This window comes from Struthio camelus, chromosome 1 (assembly GCF_040807025.1).
Source record: "Struthio camelus isolate bStrCam1 chromosome 1, bStrCam1.hap1, whole genome shotgun sequence".
Classification (NCBI taxonomy): domain Eukaryota; kingdom Metazoa; phylum Chordata; class Aves; order Struthioniformes; family Struthionidae; genus Struthio; species Struthio camelus.
Window position 1 is genome coordinate 224682671 of NC_090942.1, and position 15971 is coordinate 224698641.

At 57.8% G+C, this 15971-nt stretch overlaps 2 protein-coding genes across 2 annotated transcripts; both read left to right on the plus strand.

Moving 5' to 3' along the window:
* The first annotated feature begins 396 nt into the window (after positions 1–396).
* LOC138065848 (folate receptor gamma-like) lies at positions 397–3042 on the plus strand. The gene is made up of 4 exons (XM_068931270.1): positions 397–525; positions 1270–1458; positions 1860–1995; positions 2288–3042. Exons 1-4 carry the CDS (start codon positions 397–399, stop codon positions 2608–2610), a joined length of 777 nt encoding a protein of 258 aa, XP_068787371.1. The 3' UTR covers positions 2611–3042.
* Positions 3043–11577: 8535 nt separating this feature from the next.
* LOC138065686 (folate receptor gamma-like) lies at positions 11578–14476 on the plus strand. Its single transcript, XM_068930947.1, has 4 exons — positions 11578–11849; positions 12580–12768; positions 13167–13302; positions 13607–14476. The coding sequence occupies exons 1-4, from the start codon at positions 11712–11714 to the stop codon at positions 13927–13929; spliced, it is 786 nt and encodes a 261-aa protein (XP_068787048.1). The 5' UTR covers positions 11578–11711; the 3' UTR covers positions 13930–14476.
* The last annotated feature ends 1495 nt before the right edge of the window (positions 14477–15971 follow it).

Consider the following 15971-nt stretch of genomic DNA (forward strand, 5'->3'; position numbering starts at 1 on the left):
ATGCCCAGCTTGCGTGGAGCTGGGGATCTGAGAGCTCTGCCCGTAAGCAGTGGGGTGGCTTAATGCCGGCAGGAGTGCAACTTGGATGGCTCTAACGCAGCCCAGTCTCGCTGATCACGGGGCCTTGTGGGATCTCGGAGGCTGACTAGCAAGCAGCCCCAGCAGTGACTGAGGAGATGGTGCCAGGTTGTCCAGGGGTAACACCTGGCTGGCCTGGCAGCCTTTCCCTGGAGCAGTGCTCTGTGTGTCCTGGGGGCTGTGAGGCACTAGCAACCTGCTGGTATGCTGCTGGCTGCCTTGCCTGCTCAGCCCCTCTGCTCCTGCTGCTCTTGCTGAAGCCTGTCCTCGGCTGTGGCCTTGCCTGTGCAGCTTTGCTCTTCTCCTGGCCCTGTGGAGATGGCAGCGGGGCAGGTGCTGCTGGCCGCCTCTGTAGCGACTGCCACCAAGGACCCGCTGCTGAATAGCTGCATGGATGCCAAACACCACAAAACCAAGCCTGGCCCAGAGGGGCTGCTGCATGGCCAGGTAGGGTGCTGCTGTGCTCGTGATTGTTCCTGCCCAGCCATCACCCCTGCACTCTAGGAGATGCCAGGTGGCATTGTCTAGGTCCCCTCTGCCCACCTTCCCGCACCAGAGAGGCTGGTGTGGAGCTCTGGGCTTAGCCACCTCTTGCCTGGGGAAGGTGGCCTGTGCTGTGTAGGAGGCTGCCTGATTTGCCCCTTTCTTCCAGCAAAAGGCTACTGCAGATGGGCTGTGGGTCACTCCTGCCCCGGGTGGGGTGGGGGGGTGGTGGTGGGGGGAGGATTTCCGGTGCTAGCTCAATTTCCACCCTGCACCCCTGCAGCAAGGAAGCCCCCTTTGCCCAAAGCTGGGCTACCTGAGATCCCAGTGAGAGAAATGGGGGCAAGACAAGGCTGTCTCTTCTGCTCCCTCTCTGTGTTAGAGCTCCCTCTTGCTCCTTGAGAGCTCTCTTCCCCTGGCCTGGGTGGGGACAGGGCTAACAGCAAGCCAGGGCCCAGCAGGAGGGAGCTCTTGTTGCAGCTCCCTGGTACTGACTGGGGGTGTGTGATGCAGGCTAGCATCTGGCCTTCCTGGTGCCCCTCCTGCTCTCCCTCAAACTCCGCCTTGCTGCAGCCCTAAACCCCGCAGTCTGAAGGGCCCGTGCTGTGGCTGCTCACGGGCTCTTGCTGGAGGCAGTGGAGGGAGCCTGTGACTGTCTGGAGCTGCTGCCTGGCCTTCCTGATGGGCCTGTCTCCTGCTCCGTTGCAGTGTTCCCCCTGGAAGGACAATGCCTGCTGCACAGCCAACACCAGCTCGGAAGCGCACAAGGACCAGTCCTACCTCTACAACTTCAACTGGAACCATTGTGGGGTGATGCCACCCAAGTGCAAGCACCACTTCATCCAGGACACGTGCTTGTATGAGTGCTCACCCAACCTGGGGCCCTGGATTGACAAGGTAGGGCTCTGCCCTGGCCCGGAGGAAGGCAAGGGGCCCTGTGCTGCTGCCATGCTGTGTTCTCAGCTGGTGCCCTGGCTGCTATGCTGTGGCCCACCTGGCTGTGGGCTGGCATGGGTGCTCTCCAGGCATGCTGAGCCTTTCCACCTGGAAGGTAGACTTCCACAGGCTTTTGCTAGCCTCTGCTTAGGCACACAGGTGGCTCTTGTTGCAGGTATGTCTGCTGGGACTGGAACTCCTTGGGGGTGGGGGTGGAGGAGGAGGAGGAGGAGGAGGAGGGGGGTCAGCCCTGGAGGCCAGGGGAAAGGGCTGGAAGGGGATTGAGATGGACCTCTGGGGTGTGGCAGGTGGCTTAGGTGTGGAGGGCCACCACCAATGGGTGTGGTTGTCTCCTCTGGGAGGCTGACAGCAGCTGGCGTCGGGAGAGGATTCTGCACGTGCCGCTCTGCAGAGAGGACTGTGAGGAGTGGTGGGAGGACTGCAAAGACTATGTCACCTGCAAAGAGAACTGGCACAAGGGCTGGAACTGGGCCACAGGTTAGTGGGCTCCATGGAGCAAGCCTTGCCTCATGCTGGCCAACAAAATGGCCCTGGAGGGGTGAGTGCTGCCTGCCCAGTGGCCCAAGCCAAGACGCTGGGTTGCTCGCAGCTGGCTTGGGGGCTGCAGGCTAGGTGGTGGCCCAGCCACCCTCCACCAGCTGAAATGCCGCAGTGGGCTGTGGGTGGGCTGTCCCCTGGTGGCCCGCTCCTCTGGGTGGAAGGGAAGAAGGAAGGAAGGAACTGCAGCGTGCTCCCTCAGGAGGGTCTCTCTGGGGCTGTCTGTCTGCAGGAACAAACCGCTGTCCTTGGGGCTCCGTGTGCAGGCCCTTCTCCCGAGTCTTCCCCCGCCCAGCAGACCTGTGTGAGAAGATCTGGTCCAACTCCTACAAATACACCACCGAGCGCCGGGGCAGTGGGCGCTGCATCCAGATGTGGTTTGACCCTGCCCAGGGAAACCCCAACGTGCTTGTGGCAAAATACTATGCCTGGAAGAGGAGAGCGTCTCCTGCTTGGAGGACGAACGCGACTCCCGCCGAGCCTGGCAAAGCGGCACGGGCTCTGCCGTGGCCTGCCCTGCTCCTGCTGCCTCTTGCCCTCGTGATGCTCCCCTAGGCACCTGGGAGCTCTTGGTGCTGTGCATGGTGGGCGATCCCTCTGACAGCTCTCCCAAGGGCCTTCACTGTGGCCATGCTGAAGGAAGGGGCTGCGCAAGCTGCCCTCCAGAGGAGCTGGCATGGCTAACGCTTGGGTCTGTCTGAACTGCTCGTGCATGCCAGTAACTGCTTGACATGCATGTTGTTGGACCTTGGTCCCTGCCTCTGCTCAGAGTTACTGGTGGAGGCCCCTGTGTCCCTGCCCTCCTCAGGTAGCACTTCCCTCCCTCCTCCCTGCTGTAGGCTGTGTTGCTCCTTCAGCACAGCTCTTCCCACCCCAGCCTTGCCTTCTCCTCTCCCCTAGACAGGTTCTGACAGTTGTGCTCTGGCTTGGCAATGATTCTTCATGGCCCTCAGTTGAGCTCTGGGGCTGGGTTTCTCAGGCTCCTCTCCAGCTTCCCTGAAGGGGGGTGGTGGGGTGGGGTGGGTGGGGAGGGGAGAACAGAAGTCAGCCTTCTGAATCAGCCTTGCTTTCCTGGAGCTGAAATAAAACCATGACCCCTGTGAAGCACGTCTCCCAGGGGGAAACAAGCCTGCTGGTCTGGGTGGGACAGGGGCTTTGTGTAAATGGAGCAAGCAGTGTGTGGGTGGGAGAGGTGCAGCCTTCTCTCATGGACCCCAAGAGAAGGAAAACCCACCAACAAAACTGCTTTGTGAGACGCCTTCAGGTAGAGCCCTTTGCTCCCTGGACACATCACTGGTTCTCGTGGGGCTATTGCCATGCCTGTCAGTGAGAGGAATGTTTTTGCCTGCTGCAAGCAACTGCAGAGCCCTGTAGGCTGCCAGGTGAGGTGTAAGCCTCCCCAAGCCCGTATGCCAATTCCTCCCCGTGCTGGTCAGGACTGATGTGAGGTTTGTCTCAGGCTGCAGAACTGACTGTGCTGAGCGTTTGGGGCTTTGATGCCAGAGAGGTTCGTCTTGATGCTCCGCCTGCTTTTTCTTGATCTGTAGCTTCTCATTCTTTCCCTGTGTCATTGCGTTAGGATTCCCGTGCATTGGGGATTTTTTGGGGGGTGGGGGAGGGGGTTTCTTCAGCTTTCACTTGTGATATCCCTTGGGCTATAGTGATGGGCAGTGCCTGCTGGCAGATGGAGAAGCTAGCCGTGTGAGCAGAGTGGGCAAGTCCGTGCTCGTGCTTGGGCAGGGATCGTGGCTTGCCTGCCCCAGACAACTTCTGCTTTAGTGAAGCTGTGCTGGAGATGAGACACCTCTCAGGAGAGGAGGCTGATCAGGTCAGTGGCCCATCAGTTCTCACGGGTGAAGTGCACCTGCTGCGCCCTGAACTGAGCCAAAGGGCCGACACTAGCCCTCCCAGGCACCCAGCCACGTTTCACGTTGGCTCGCTTGTTGTGTGAGTTTGCAAAGAGAAGTTATCCCTGGTGGACGCCTCTCCTGAACTTGTTCTCCCTTCCACCTTTGTGCCCAACGAGGGCCACAAATGGCAGACACCAGCCAGCCTGGCCAGGGCACAGCCAAGCTCCTTGGGAGACCGCGTGAAGTACTTGTGTTCCCTGTCTTGCAATACGTGGGTTGTATGTGTACAGTGTGCTGGGCAGGGCAAAGAAAAGTGCCCGGCAGGGCTGGGAGGTGCTCAATAAGGCCTTAGGCTGTGAAGGAATGAGATGAAAAGGAGCTGGAAGAGCCTCCTGCTGTGCCCTGGTGGTCCTGGTGGAGGGGCCTGTAGTCATGGTGCAAGGCTGTAATTGGCCTGTGCAAACAGGGACCGGGCTCCAGCATATGCTGTGGACTCCAGAAGGTGTGAGTGACAGTAGCCTAGAAGAAGCCTTCCTGGGTCTCCTGGGCACTGTCCCCTAGGCATGGGCCTAGGAGGTGGGGGTGAGGCCAAGCCCCAAGCACACAGCTCACAAGGTGGAGGGGGGCCTGGTAGGTGGGGTGGGGGAGGGAGGGAGGGAGGAGGACATGAGATGCCACCCTCACCCTGCCAAGAGTGGGAGCTAGTTCAGGTGCTGTGGCCACAGCCTCCCCCTTGGTTTCCTTTCTGTAGGCTCCAGGACCAGCCCTGAACTAGGGGAAGGTCAGGGTGCCGTTTCCTCTGCTGCCAAGCATGCCTGAGTTTGCATCGGTCCTGGCTCTGGTGGCTCTGTTGGAGTGACCCCTGCAAGCCCCTCTGCAAGCATGCTGGGCAACAGTGCGCGGTGGGGCAGGGCAAGGGAAGGAAGGGTTCAGCTCTGGTGTGTGTCTCTAAGCCCACTGTGGGGACAACTGGGACTTGCATCTCTCTCCTGCTTCGTGGCCCTCCAGGGACTCCTTGGCAGACTTGTTAAATAGCTCCAGCTCTCTGTCTGCTCTTAGGCAGCTGATCCCTCCTGCCGTGGCTCCATAGCTACCTTTCCAGCACAGGACTGCTGTTCCTGGCAGGAGCAGGGCACAGGGGAGAGCTTCGGGGTCAGGCTGCCCCCCCCCTCACACACACACACACACACTGTGTCTTTGGGGGTGGCTCGGGCTGTGCTATAGAGTTGGTTGGGGAAAGGAGCCCTGTTGTATTCTGCTCTTGCTGCTTTTCTTTGCCTCTCCTTGCAAGCAGAACGCAAACTCCTGTGAGCTTCACAGCTTGTTCATGATGCTGTCCGGGAAAGTGAAGTTATCCATCAAATAGAGGGACAAGGACAAGGCTGCTGCTCAGGGCGAGGGATGCAAACCTGTAGCCAATCTGCAGCCTTTCTTGAGAGTCTGGAATGCTTTTTCAGGAGCCAGGGCAAGAGGAGTGGTGCAGCTGCCCTGCCCTGGCAGAGCTCTGTGACCCACTGGGTGCAGTGGGAAGGCAAGGAAGGGTCCAAGCGTTGCAAGTCTGACTCCCAAATGCTCCCTGCGCTGGAGCTGTTCTCTCTATTCGTGGACGGCACGAGGATGCCAAGAGCCGGGAAACCATTGCTGGGCAACAGCTGCTGAGCCGAAGCCCCCATCTGAAACGGAAGTGGGAGAAGCGGGTAGGGCCACTGCACTCGAGATCCTGAATTCCTTCCCAAAGGCACGTTGTGCTGTCCCTAGAGGCAGCCTGGCACACGTGCCTTTCCCAGACCAGCTGCCGAGTTCTTCATTAGAAGAACCACCCCACCCCCTGCCCCCCCGCCCCCTGACCTTCCCAAAATTCACCTCCCCAGCAATGCTTCTTGCCATTGCCACTATCCAGGGCGCGCATGCTGGGCCTCCCTGCACACCCTGCAACGCTCTCGGAAGAGCACACGCTGCAATGAGTGCTGTTCTTCAAGGCCTTGGCTCCGTCCCTAACGTGGGGCACCTCCAGCCCTGAGCAGGTATTGAGCCTTCAGGCGTGCTGGGGTTGAGAGCAGAGCTTCCTCCCGAAGGGCAAGGAAAAGCCCTGAGCAGAGTGCTGTTGTAGTGCTGGCAGTCACACTCGCCTTGGGTCCCCTGCCCCATCCTCTGGCCCGCTGCTAGTCATGAGTACGTCTGAGGAGGGGGAGGGATCCAAATCTCGTTGCAGAAGGCGTCCCCTGGTTATGCCTGGGGCCCCGCTTCAGAGCGGGACGGTTGTACTTGCTCCCAGGTGCCCAAGTCCCAAGTGTGACTTCCCCCAAGTCCCAAGCTGCAGCATGAAAGCAAGCAAGCAACTGACTGAGCAGCGGTGAGGTTAGCTGTGATCCCACAGATCCTCTTGCACCCCCTCCTGAGAAACCGGCGTGCTCCAGTACCTCTCTCAAGTGCCTGTACACCAGTGTACGCAGCCTGGGGAATAAAGAGGAAGAGTGAAAGACCTGTGTGCAGTTGCAGGGCTCTGATCTCATTGCAATTACAGAGACATGGTGGGATAGCGCGCGTGCCTGGAATGCTGTCATGGATGGCTCCAGGGAAGGACTGGTTGGAGAGGGGAAGCTTGGGGGCAGTCTTGCCTACAGTGACCACGAGATGGTGGAGTTGAGGATGCTGCGAGGAGGAAGCAGGGCAAGAAACAGGACTGCAGTGCTGGGCTTCAGTGCGCTGGAATCACTTGGACCCTAGGTTTCCAAGGAGTTGTACTTCTTACAGTCTCATTTCCCCGCCTGCCAGTGAAAGTCTCTTCCAATCTTCTTTCCGGAGTCGGTGGACTCTTTCCCTCTGATTGGTTCATGGCTACGTGACCTAGTTCAAGTCACATCCCAGGATTTCAGTAAAGTTACAGAGACAAATATTCCAGTGATTACTTGCACTTATATTAACATTACCTACAGATATAAAATCACAGCGGGTTCCCATGCAGACACATCCTTGTTGTGTGAGATACACACGGGCAGTTTCAGGAGTTTCATCAGGATGTATTTCAAAATGACAGACATTTTGTTCAGCATCAAGACAACTGTCCTGGGCCTTGATAGTATTACTCTCACAGATAAATCCCCGTTGCTCTCGCACGACACACGCGCTAACATCGGCCGCTTGCCATTTGTCTCCATTATTTAGGGCCCGCGCTCCGTGTTCTGTTGGGTCCAGCATAGTTCCATTGTGATTCCATCCCAGCGCAAGGATAGGGTATATAATAAATACGGAAGCATTGCATGTCGTTAGGACAAAAGCTGTGGCTTTATTACTGCGAGGGTCATAAGTAAAAATGTGTGGATTCTCTGTAATGGGTTGAGGCAAAAAACATCATGAGCACGTAAGCAGTAGGCCCAGCCATCCCATGCGATGGCTTACTTCTCTGGTGGATGGTTGCTCACAACCCGCTTGACGTGCCAATGGTGTATCCTGTTTTCTTCCCTGAAACCTTAACAGCAAAGAACAAACATCTTGAAGCAGTGTATGGTCCCTCCTGCTTTGGTTCTAATTCAGACTTTTGTGAAAACACTCTAATCAAAACCTCCTCTCCAGGCAATATATCATGCCCCCATAGTGTTGGTGGAGTGGGTTGGTACCATCAGGCTTGTTTGCTAAAGGTTTCAAATCTTTCTTGCACAGCTAGTACATACTGAGCCAACCGCTCCCCTCCGTCCAATAGGCTGGTCTTGGTGGGCATACAGGTTCCCAGTGCAGTTAGAGGTCTCCCAGCAAGAATGTCTGCCCCTGTTAAGCCTATGGGCTCTTTTGGAATACTCCAAATATCCCATGGAGGTAAGTTTCGGGCTTCTGGCCCTTTTAGCCCTCTGGGTACACAGATTTCTGCTAATTTCTCTTCCAAGGGCCTGTTCTTCCTTTCTACCTGTCCCAAGGCCTGGGGACGATAGCGGGTGTGTAATTTCCTTCCTATCCACAAAGACTTCTAGAGGACAGACTTGCCTCAAAGAGAGGCAACGTTGGCCTCTTCAGGGACCTTCCTGGAAGCATGCCATGGGTTAGGGCTCTAGAAGGAAGAGGGGTCCAGGAGAGCTGGTCAGTATTCAAGCATCACTTCCTCCAGGCTCAAGAACGGGGCATCCCTCCGAGCAAGAAGTCGAGCAAAAGGGGCAGGAGACCTGCTCGGACGGACAAGGACGTCCTGACAAAACTCCACGGTAAGCAGGGGGTGTACAGGAGGTGGAAGCAGGGGCAGGCCACTTGGGAGGAATACAGGGACGTTGCCAGAGTGTGCAGGGCTGCGACGGGGAAGGCCAAGGCCCGTGTGGGATTAAAGCTGGCTAGGGATGTCAAGCACAACAAGAAGGGCTTCTTCTAAGACATCATTAACAAAAGGAAGACTAGGGGAAAAGTGGGCCTGCTCCTGACTGGGGCAGGGAGCCTGCCTGGCGACAGAGGGCCCAGCGAAGGCGGAGATACTGCATGCCTTGTGTGCTTCAGTCTTCAGTGCTAAGGGCAGCCCAAGGCAATGCCGGACCCAGGAGCCCAGGGAGAAAGGGTGGACAAAGGAAGACTTTCCCTTGGTGGAGGAGGATCGGGTTAGAGATGACTTAGGCAAACTTGACACCCACAAAACCATGGGCCCTGCTGAGATGCACCCACGAGTGCTGAGGGAGCTGGCGGACGTCATTGCTGGGCCACTCTCCATCGTCTTTGGAAGGTCATGGCAATCAGGAGAGGTGCCGGAGGCCGGGGAGAAAGCAAACGTCAGCCCAGTCCTCAGAAAGGGCAAGAAGGAGGAGCCAGTCAGCCTCACCTCCATCCCGGGAAAGCTGATGGAACAGCTCGTCCTGGAGGCCATCTCTAAGCATGTGGAGGACAAGACGGTGATCGGGAGCAGCCAGCATGGATTCCCCACGGGGAAAACTATGCTTGACCAACCTGATAGCCTTCCCTGATGGGACAAGTGGCCAGCAGCGGCTGTTGTCTCCCTCGACTTCGGCAAGGCTTTTCACACTGTCTCCCATCCCATCCTCATAGGCAAGCTCAGGAAGTGCGGGCTGGCGGAGTGGGCGGTGAGGTGGACTGAGAACTGGCTGGATGGCCGAGCTCAGCGGGTTGTCATCAGTGGCACAGGGTCTAGTTGGAGGCTGTAGCTAGCGGTGTCCGCCAGGGGTCAGTACTGGGTCCAGGATTATTTAACTTCTTCATCAGTGACTTGGATGAAGAGACAGAAGGCCTCCTCAGCAAGTTTGCTGTAACATCCCACCCCCCACCACACTGAATTTCAGCCCCAACAGGAGGACCCAGAGCAGCAGTGAAGGCATGCGTAAAACCCCAGCAGAAGGGGAAGAAACGAGGAAGTGTACGCATAACAATTTTAACTGCATTATTATTGTTGTTGTTGTTGTTGTTATGATTGAGACCTTTTTTTGCTGTGGAGAACTATTTGTTCGTTTCTTTCTGTTTTCTTTCTTTTTGCAGTAATAATTAGATCTGGACTACTCGGGATTGCTTTGTTGGACTGTTAAGATCTCAGTTGCACTGACAATAACTTCTTGGCTTTCTATATGAGGTGTGTCCTTTCTGCCCGCAAGCAAGACTTTGAGTGTCATGATGCTCACAGCGTTTTGAAGCCGGGTGGGACATCATCGGGCAGGGGGGTTCGGCACACCCCAAAGTCACTGCCCCACAGTCGCTGGGTTGAGTCTTCCCCCCGGGAAGGAGCACCCGGAGCACGAGGTTAGGTGTCCCTGACGGGATGTGCCGGGACAGCGAGAAACGTCCCTGTCGTCCGCCCCAGGGCAGCCGGCTCACCACAGCTCACCTGGGGGTGGGAGGTCCCCAGGACACGCTCAATCCCAAACCCCACAGACAACTTGCATGAAGTGATGCAGTGGAGGAGGGGAAAAAAAAGAACGGAACACTTTCGATAGGAAATGCTGGGCTTGTGGCTAACAATTATCTCCCAGGAACAAGCCTCCCGAGTTCCGACAGTTTCATGACAGCATCGTTGCAGTGACCAGCAGTGTCCACACACAAGCCAGATATTAGAAATTCCTTGGAAAGGAGTAGACGACAGGGCAAGAAGGGCGTCATGGGTCTGGGATACTGCTGCAGTTGAGTCTCCTTCGCGGAAGGCAAACAACGTGCCACAAGACACGAGCAGACCGAGACTCTCCAGCATGGGAAAGAGGCAGCTGAGGGGAGATGCGATAGGGGTGACAAAGGCCCAGAGAAGATGAGTGGGGAATAATTGCTCACTGTTGCTTCCAACGCGAGAGCGAGAAGCATGAGAAACGGAAACAGCTCCCGGCTGCTTCAGAGCGACCATCTCGAGGCCGATCTTCACGCACCAGGTAATGAGACGGTGGAAATCACGAAGACAGGGTCTTGTGGAGCTGAAAGCGTTCATGAGTGCCACCTAGAAAGATGAGCTCCTCAGGCAAGTGGGTTCATCACCAAAAACCAGGGCTGGGATTGCAGAACCTGTGTGGTTTCAGAGGGAAGGTTCTGCCTGTCAGCTGCAATGGGCTAGGGGCTCCCCACACGGCTCTTGTGATCAGACGTCGCTTTCAGGTGGAGAGTGGAGGAAAGAGGGCTTGCTACGAATGGCCAAGGCTGATCAGGGCCGTGTCTTTCCAAAGAAACTACTAGATTGTCTCCCCAGGCCAGAGGGGGTGGCTTGCCAGAGGAGCTGGGCGGGCACAGCTGCTTGTCGCTAAACCACTGCTCCTCAGCTGAGGAGCAGTGCTGCCAGGAGGTAAACCTCGTTAAGCATCTCACCCAAGGACTTCCAAGTGCCAGCACCTGCATGGGAAGGCTCTCCTATTAAACTGACCCCAGGAAGCTCCTCTCCTGAGTGCTTCTAAGGTCTCTCAGAGCTCTTGGGGGCTCTTGGTAAGTTGCTTGCTTCTGTCTGTCTAGTTATGAGGGGGATTAGTAAGCTTCCTTGCCCTGGGGGGTTTCTGCGCATGTTTCTTCAGTTTAATGCTTGCTCTTTTGTCCTCTGTGCCTTCCCACTGCTTTTAATGCTGCAGGCAGTTTGTCTGCCTTCTGTGCTTCCCAAAACATGTCTTACAAGTGGTGGTTCTGGAGCCTTACCCTGCCTTGCCAAGGACAGGGAGGGAGTAGCCTCCTCTTCCTGGAGGAGCATGAAAGACCTATGGGCCTCTGGGTAGGAAGGAGAGGCCGAGACACTTGAACGTGAAGTGGTCTCTTGTTGCTCTAGTCCCTCCTCCTTGGAAGGCCGTAGTTCTGGCCCTGCAATGGCTCTGAGATGCTGAGGCAGTGGAGCAAAGGCCTCTTTCTTTTGAGCCCTCACTGAAAACAAGGTGGGCCTCTTGCAGCTGGTGGTGCAGGCAAGGGCTCAGTGTGCTAGTGCTTCTCAGGGCCTCTTCTGAACCCCCAGCTAAAGACCCTCCCCAGGGAGTGATGCCCAGCTTGCATGGAGCTGGGGATCTGAGAGCTCTGCCCGTAAGCAGTGGGGTGGCTTAATGCCGGCAGGAGTGCAACTTGGATGGCTCTAACGCAGCCCAGTCTCGCTGATCACGGGGCCTTGTGGGATCTCGGCGGCTGACTAGCAAGCAGCCCCAGCAGTGACTGAGGAGATGGTGCCAGGTTGTCCAGGGGTAACACCTGGCTGGCCTGGCAGCCTTTCCCTGGAGCAGTGCTCTGTGTGTCCTGGGGGCTGTGAGGCACTAGCAACCTGCTGGTATGCTGCTGGCTGCCTTGCCTGCTCAGCCCCTCTGCTCCTGCTGCTCTTGCTGAAGCCTGTCCTCGGCTGTGGCCTTGCCTGTGCAGCTTTGCTCTTCTCCTGGCCCTGTGGAGATGGCAGCGGGGCAGGTGCTGCTTGTGCTGCTGGCCGCCTCTGTAGCGACTGCCACCAAGGACCCGCTGCTGAATAGCTGCATGGATGCCAAACACCACAAAACCAAGCCTGGCCCAGAGGGGCTGCTGCATGGCCAGGTAGGGTGCTGCTGTGCTCGTGGTTGTTCCTGCCCAGCCATCACCCCTGCACTCTAGGAGATGCCAGGTGGCATTGTCTAGGTCCCCTCTGCCCACCTTCCCGCACCAGAGAGGCTGGTGTGGAGCTCTGGGCTTAGCCACCTCTTGCCTGGGGAAGGTGGCCTGTGCTGTGTAGGAGGCTGCCCGATTTGCCCCTTTCTTCCAGCAAAAGGCTACTGCAGATGGGCTGTGGGTCACTCCTGCCCCGGGTGGGGTGGGGGGAGGATTTCCGGTGCTAGCTCAATTTCCACCCTGCACCCCTGCAGCAAGGAAGCCCCCTTTGCCCAAAGCTGGGCTACCTGAGATCCCAGTGAGAGGAATGGGGGCAAGACAAGGCTGTCTCTTCTGCTCCCTCTCTGTGTTAGAGCTCCCTCTTGCTCCTTGAGAGCTCTCTTCCCCTGGCCTGGGTGGGGACAGGGCTAACAGCAAGCCAGGGCCCAGCAGGAGGGAGCTCTTGTTGCAGCTCCCTGGTACTGACTGGGGGTGTGTGATGCAGGCTAGCATCTGGCCTTCCTGGTGCCCCTCCTGCTCTCCCTCAAACTCCGCCTTGCTGCAGCCCTAAACCCCGCAGTTTGAAGGGCCCGTGCTGTCGCTGCTCACGGGCTCTTGCTGGAGGCAGTGGAGGGAGCCTGTGACTGTCTGGAGCTGCTGCCTGGCCTTCCTGATGGGCCTGTCTCCTGCTCCGTTGCAGTGTTCCCCCTGGAAGGACAATGCCTGCTGCACAGCCAACACCAGCTCGGAAGCGCACAAGGACCAGTCCTACCTCTACAACTTCAACTGGAACCATTGTGGGGTGATGCCACCCAAGTGCAAGCGCCACTTCATCCAGGACACGTGCTTGTATGAGTGCTCACCCAACCTGGGGCCCTGGATTGACAAGGTAGGGCTCTGCCCTGGCCCGGAGGAAGGCAAGGGGCCCTGTGCTGCTGCCATGCTGTGTTCTCAGCTGGTGCCCTGGCTGCTATGCTGTGGCCCACCTGGCTGTGGGCTGGCATGGGTGCTCTCCAGGCATGCTGAGCCTTTCCACCTGGAAGGTAGACTTCCACAGGCTTTTGCTAGCCTCTGCTTAGGCACACAGGTGGCTCTTGTTGCAGGTATGTCTGCTGGGACTGGAACTCCTTGGGGGTGGGGGTGGAGGAGGAGGAGGAGGAGGAGGGGGGTCAGCCCTGGAGGCCAGGGGAAAGGGCTGGAAGGGGATTGAGATGGACCTCTGGGGTGTGGCAGGTGGCTTAGGTGTGGAGGGCCACCACCAACGGGTGTGGTTGTCTCCTCTGGGAGGCTGACAGCAGCTGGCGTCGGGAGAGGATTCTGCACGTGCCGCTCTGCAGAGAGGACTGTGAGGAGTGGTGGGAGGACTGCAAAGACTATGTCACCTGCAAAGAGAACTGGCACAAGGGCTGGAACTGGGCCACAGGTTAGTGGGCTCCATGGAGCAAGCCTTGCCTCATGCTGGCCAACAAAATGGCCCTGGAGGGGTGAGTGCTGCCTGCCCAGTGGCCCAAGCCAAGACGCTGGGTTGCTCGCAGCTGGCTTGGGGGCTGCAGGCTAGGTGGTGGCCCAGCCACCCTCCACCAGCTGGAATGCCGCAGTGGGCTGTGGGTGGGCTGTCCCCTGGTGGCCCGCTCCTCTGGGTGGAAGGGAAGAAGGAAGGAAGGAAGGAAGGAAGGAACTGCAGCGTGCTCCCTCAGGAGGGTCTCTCTGGGGCTGTCTGTCTGCAGGAACAAACCGCTGTCCTTGGGGCTCCATGTGCAGGCCCTTCTCCCGAGTCTTCCCTCGCCCAGCAGACCTGTGTGAGAAGATCTGGTCCAACTCCTACAAATACACCACCGAGCGCCGGGGCAGTGGGCGCTGCATCCAGATGTGGTTTGACCCTGCCCAGGGAAACCCCAACGTGCTTGTGGCAAAATACTATGCTTGGAAGAGGAGAGCGTCTCCTGCTTGGAGGACGAACGCGACTCCCGCCGAGCCTGGCAAAGCGGCACGGGCTCTGCCGTGGCCTGCCCTGCTCCTGCTGCCTCTTGCCCTCGTGATGCTCCCCTAGGCACCTGGGAGCTCTTGGTGCTGTGCATGGTGGGCGATCCCTCTGACAGCTCTCCCAAGGGCCTTCACTGTGGCCATGCTGAAGGAAGGGGCTGCGCAAGCTGCCCTCCAGAGGAGCTGGCATGGCTAACGCTTGGGTCTGTCTGAACTGCTCGTGCATGCCAGTAACTGCTTGACATGCATGTTGTTGGACCTTGGTCCCTGCCTCTGCTCAGAGTTACTGGTGGAGGCCCCTGTGTCCCTGCCCTCCTCAGGTAGCACTTCCCTCCCTCCTCCCTGCTGTAGGCTGTGTTGCTCCTTCAGCACAGCTCTTCCCACCCCAGCCTTGCCTTCTCCTCTCCCCTAGACAGGTTCTGACAGTTGTGCTCTGGCTTGGCAATGATTCTTCATGGCCCTCAGTTGAGCTCTGGGGCTGGGTTTCTCAGGCTCCTCTCCAGCTTCCCTGAAGGGGGGTGGTGGGGTGGGGTGGGTGGGGAGGGGAGAACAGAAGTCAGCCTTCTGAATCAGCCTTGCTTTCCTGGAGCTGAAATAAAACCATGACCCCTGTGAAGCACGTCTCCCGGGGGGGAAACAAGCCTGCTGGTCTGGGTGGGACAGGGGCTTTGTGTAAATGGAGCAAGCAGTGTGTGGGTGGGAGAGGTGCAGCCTTCTCTCATGGACCCCAAGAGAAGGAAAACCCACCAACAAAACTGCTTTGTGAGACGCCTTCAGGTAGAGCCCTTTGCTCCCTGGACACGTCACTGGTTCTCGTGGGGCTATTGCCATGCCTGTCAGTGAGAGGAATGTTTTTGCCTGCTGCAAGCAACTGCAGAGCCCTGTAGGCTGCCAGGTGAGGTGTAAGCCTCCCCAAGCCTGTATGCCAATTCCTCCCCGTGCTGGTCAGGACTGATGTGAGGTTTGTCTCAGGCTGCAGAACTGACTGTGCTGAGCGTTTGGGGCTTTGATGCCAGAGAGGTTCGTCTTGATGCTCCGCCTGCTTTTTCTTGATCTGTAGCTTCTCATTCTTTCCCTGTGTCATTGCATTAGGATTCCCGTGCATTGGGGATTTTTTGGGGGGTGGGGGAGGGGGTTTCTTCAGCTTTCACTTGTGATATCCCTTGGGCTATGGTGATGGGCAGTGCCTGCTGGCAGATGGAGAAGCTAGCCGTGTGAGCAGAGTGGGCAAGTCCGTGCTCGTGCTTGGGCAGGGATCGTGGCTTGCCTGCCCCAGACAACTTCTGCTTTAGTGAAGCTGTGCTGGAGATGAGACACCTCTCAGGAGAGGAGGCTGATCAGGTCAGTGGCCCATCAGTTCTCACGGGTGAAGTGCACCTGCTGCGCCCTGAACTGAGCCAAAGGGCCAACACTAGCCCTCCCAGGCACCCAGCCACGTTTCACGTTGGCTCGCTTGTTGTGTGAGTTTGCAAAGAGAAGTTATCCCTGGTGGACGCCTCTCCTGAACTTGTTCTCCCTTCCACCTTTGTGCCCAACGAGGGCCACAAATGGCAGACACCAGCCAGCCTGGCCAGGGCACAGCCAAGCTCCTTGGGAGACCGCGTGAAGTACTTGTGTTCCCTGTCTTGCAATACGTGGGTTGTATGTGTACAGTGTGCTGGGCAGGGCAAAGAAAAGTGCCCGGCAGGGCTGGGAGGTGCTCAATAAGGCCTTAGGCTGTGAAGGAATGAGATGAAAAGGAGCTGGGAGAGCCTCCTGGTGAAGGGGCCTGTAGTCATGGTGCAAGGCTGTAATTGGCCTGTGCAAACAGGGACCGGGCTCCAGCATATGCTGTGGACTCCAGAAGGTGTGAGTGACAGTAGCCTAGAAGAAACCTTCCTGGGTCTCCTGGGCACTGTCGCCTAGGCATGGGCCTAGGAGGTGGGGGTGAGGCCAAGCCCCAAGCACACAGCTCACAAGGTGGAGGGGGGCCTGGTAGGTGGGGTGGGGGAGGGAGGGAGGGAGGAGGACATGAGATGCCACCCTCACCCTGCCAAGAGTGGGAGCTAGTTCAGGTGCTGTGGCCACAGCCTCCCCCTTGGTTTCCTTTCTGTAGGCTCCAGGACCAGC